Genomic DNA, 3,186 nt, shown 5'->3' with positions numbered 1-3,186 from the left:
GCATTTGCATGGCAGTCAAGTATTCTGCTATACAGAGCCACGCCAGTGCTTCGAACTGCTCCGGAAAAAGACCCTATACAAGCGTCATGTGACGACAACGCCAATTGTGGTAGCAGCATCGGCTATCCGCTTTTATATCGGTGTAACAAACATTACACTCACCAGAGCTATAAGGTGGGCTAGGTGGTGTTGATTCATCTTCAAAAGTGCGCTTAGTCAACACAGACACAGGACAAAAAAAAAAAATACAGGACATACTCAGTCGCGCTCGTTGTTGCCTTATGTCCTGTATTTTTTTCTCCATGTGTCTGTGTTGACTAAGCGCACTTTTGAAGATGAAAAAAAAACCATTACATTTTTATGACTCCTCAAACTGTAGTCAAGCGTTGCGCGAGTACGCACGCCTACGACCGCTACTTATGATATGCAAATCATCGCACCGTAGTGCATTTCGTGGCGATAAAACTGATGTCTGTGCTCTAACGAGAGTGCTGACGTCACGTCGGACCATGATGTACTCTTTACAAGCCAGCGTACTCGGCATGCTTGGTAAGTGCACGATATGCGTACTACTCAATTTACGCGCACACGTCGATGATGATGAAAACATTTATTTAAAAAAAAAAAAGAGAGTTTGGGGGCCAAAGCATGACCCCGGTACATGGTCGGCGTCCCTAGTCCGGGACACCGCATGACGAGGCCCCGTCTCGCGCCCGTCGCACCAGAGCCCGTTGCGACTCCAGTGAGGAGCAGTTGAGGAGGGCAGTCTCCCATGCCTCTCGTGAAGGGGTAGGGGAAGGGGGCAGGTCGGGATTTTTAGTACATGCCCACACCATGTGGAAGATATCGCAGGTCTCCCCACAGTGTGGGCACCGCCCATCCGTGTTTGGATCGTAGTGCTTTAATATTGCAGGGCAGAGTAGAGTACCTGTCTGCAGGCGCCTTAGAGTTCGCTCATCCGCCTTACTCAGCCCCTTTGCAGGAGCCGGGAAAAGGCGGTGAGTGTCGCGATAATATGAGAGAATTTCTTTGAACCGCAGAAGCGGTGTATTGGCCTCTGAGTCATAAGAGCCAGGGTGAGGAGCCCGGTGGGTAAGCGCTCGGGCGGCCGCGTCAGCGGCCTCATTACCTCGTAAGCCCTGATGGCCAGGAGCCCATATAATGCGTTTCGGGGTCGGATGAATGGCAGCCCGTTTTAGAATTTGGCCGGCTAAGGGGGATATCTCCCCTGCCAAGTAGTGAGCACATGCTTTACGGGAGTCCGTGATGATGACTTTCGAATTGGGATCCGCGGCAGCAAGCGCTATCGCTACTTCCTCAGCTCGCTCTGAATTTTGTGCTCGGAAGGAGAGCCCATTGACGTGTTTTTCCTGGTGAATTACAGAGGCCGTGTAAAATCCCTTGGGCGAAGGCCCTGCTATGTCCACGTAGAATACACCAGGTCGAGAGCCGTGTTGTCTTTCAAGCGTCCCGAGCCCGCGCTTGTCGTCTGCTTTCGTGCGTGTGCGTATCCATGTTACTGGGGAGCGGAGAGACCGAGAGCATATGGCGCCACAGTTCTGGAATACGCTCCGCCTCCTCTGCAGGGCAAACGTGTTGGATCTGTAATCGGTTTAGCAGGCGGCGCCCGGGAGCCGTCTGCACGAGCCGCGTGTATTGATTGACAAGGTGGGCCTCCCGCAACTCCTGGTAGGAGTTGAGCACGCCTAAAGCTCTGAGTTTGGCGTTGGAGGTGGCCACAGGGAGATCCAGAGCTCGCTTAGTCGCCTTGCGAATGATGGCATCTATTCTGTCGTCTTCGTGCTTGTTAGTGCGAAGGTATGGGACGGCGTAGAGTATCCGGCTAGTCACGAAGGCATGGGCGAGCCGAAGCGCGTCCCTGCCCCGCAGACCGCCCCGCTTGTTGGAAACGCGGTGGATCATGCGCCCTACCTGTTCGCCTACTATCCGGAGTTTCGCAATTGTGGAGTCCGGTCTGAGTCTGTGGTGAATGAACAGGCCGAGAATCCGAAGCTCCTCCACCTCTCTGATGGGAACCCCAGACAGAGAGATGTGTATGGCTGATTTATCGGTTGGCTTCGCTCTAACATGCAGAAGCTCTGATTTGGTTGGAGCACATTGGAGTCCACAATCGTTGGCATACGCCTCGACTATGGATGCGGCCCGCTGAAGGCGTTCCTGCATTTCCCCAATGCTCCCTTCGGTGGTCCATATTGTAATGTCATCGGCATATACTGCGTGTTGAATGCCTTCCACCTGGGCCAATTTGTTTGGAAGGCGCATCATAGCAATGTTGAACAGGAGCGGTGATAACACAGCTCCCTGAGGGGTACCCCGTGTTCCCATAATGTACGGGCCATATTCCTCGTCCTCGATCCGAAGAAGGGCCTGGCGTTTAGAGAGGAAATCTCTTATATATGCAAAGGTCCTAGCCCCGCAGTCGGTGGAACTCAAGTTGGCCAGGATGCTATCGTGTTTAACATTGTCGAAAGCGCCCTTCAGATCAAGGGCGAGGATGGCTTTGTCATTGTGTTGCATAGTTGTGGGTTGTATGACGGCCCTGTGCAGCTGGAGAAGGACGTCCTGTGCAGACATATGTGGGCGAAACCCAAACATGGTGTCTGCAAAGAAGCCCTTGCTCTCCAGGTATGGAGAGAGGCGATCCCGTACCATCGTCTCCATAAGCTTGCCCGTGCACGAGGTCAGTGATATGGGCCTCAGATTTTCCGTATTCACGGCCTTGCCTGCTTTGGGAATAAAAGTCACAAGTGATGTCTTCCACTCGGGAGGGAGCAGACGTCCGTCCCAGATGTGGTTCATGTATTCTAATAAATGAAGATAGGCTGTGTCAGGGAGGTTTGCCAACAGTTTCACTGTTATGCGGTCCCTCCCTGGAGCCGTACCCCGTCGCATTTTAGCTAAGGCAGCTTTAAGGTCATGCAACTGAAAATGGACATCGAGTTCGTGGTTAGGCTTACCAGAGTACGTGTACGCCGGCCCAGTCGGGTCCTCCGTGCGACAGAGATATCTATCGCACAGAGCATCCGCAAGCTGTGCCGACGTGCCTTGGTACCCATGCAGAGCTCGCCGGAGTTGCTTTTGCGTCTCCCCTCTCGTTTGAGAGGGATCTATGAGACTGCGAAAGAGACGCCATGTCCCCTTCGAGCTCATCTGACGAGCTGCGGC

At 53.3% G+C, this 3,186-nt stretch overlaps 1 protein-coding gene across 1 annotated transcript; it reads right to left on the bottom strand.

Annotated features, from left to right (window-relative positions):
- Positions 1–674: 674 nt before the first annotated feature.
- LOC119386164 (uncharacterized) lies at positions 675–2,761 on the bottom strand. Its single transcript, XM_049414979.1, is given in 2 exon segments — positions 675–1,469; positions 1,471–2,761. Coding segments are annotated over 2 exon segments (2,007 nt in total). The 5' UTR covers positions 2,683–2,761.
- Positions 2,762–3,186: the final 425 nt, after the last annotated feature.

The sequence above is a fragment of the Rhipicephalus sanguineus genome, chromosome 1 (genome assembly GCF_013339695.2).
Source record: "Rhipicephalus sanguineus isolate Rsan-2018 chromosome 1, BIME_Rsan_1.4, whole genome shotgun sequence".
Taxonomy (NCBI): Eukaryota; Metazoa; Arthropoda; class Arachnida; order Ixodida; family Ixodidae; genus Rhipicephalus; species Rhipicephalus sanguineus.
This window is presented reverse-complemented; position numbering and strand designations above follow the sequence as displayed.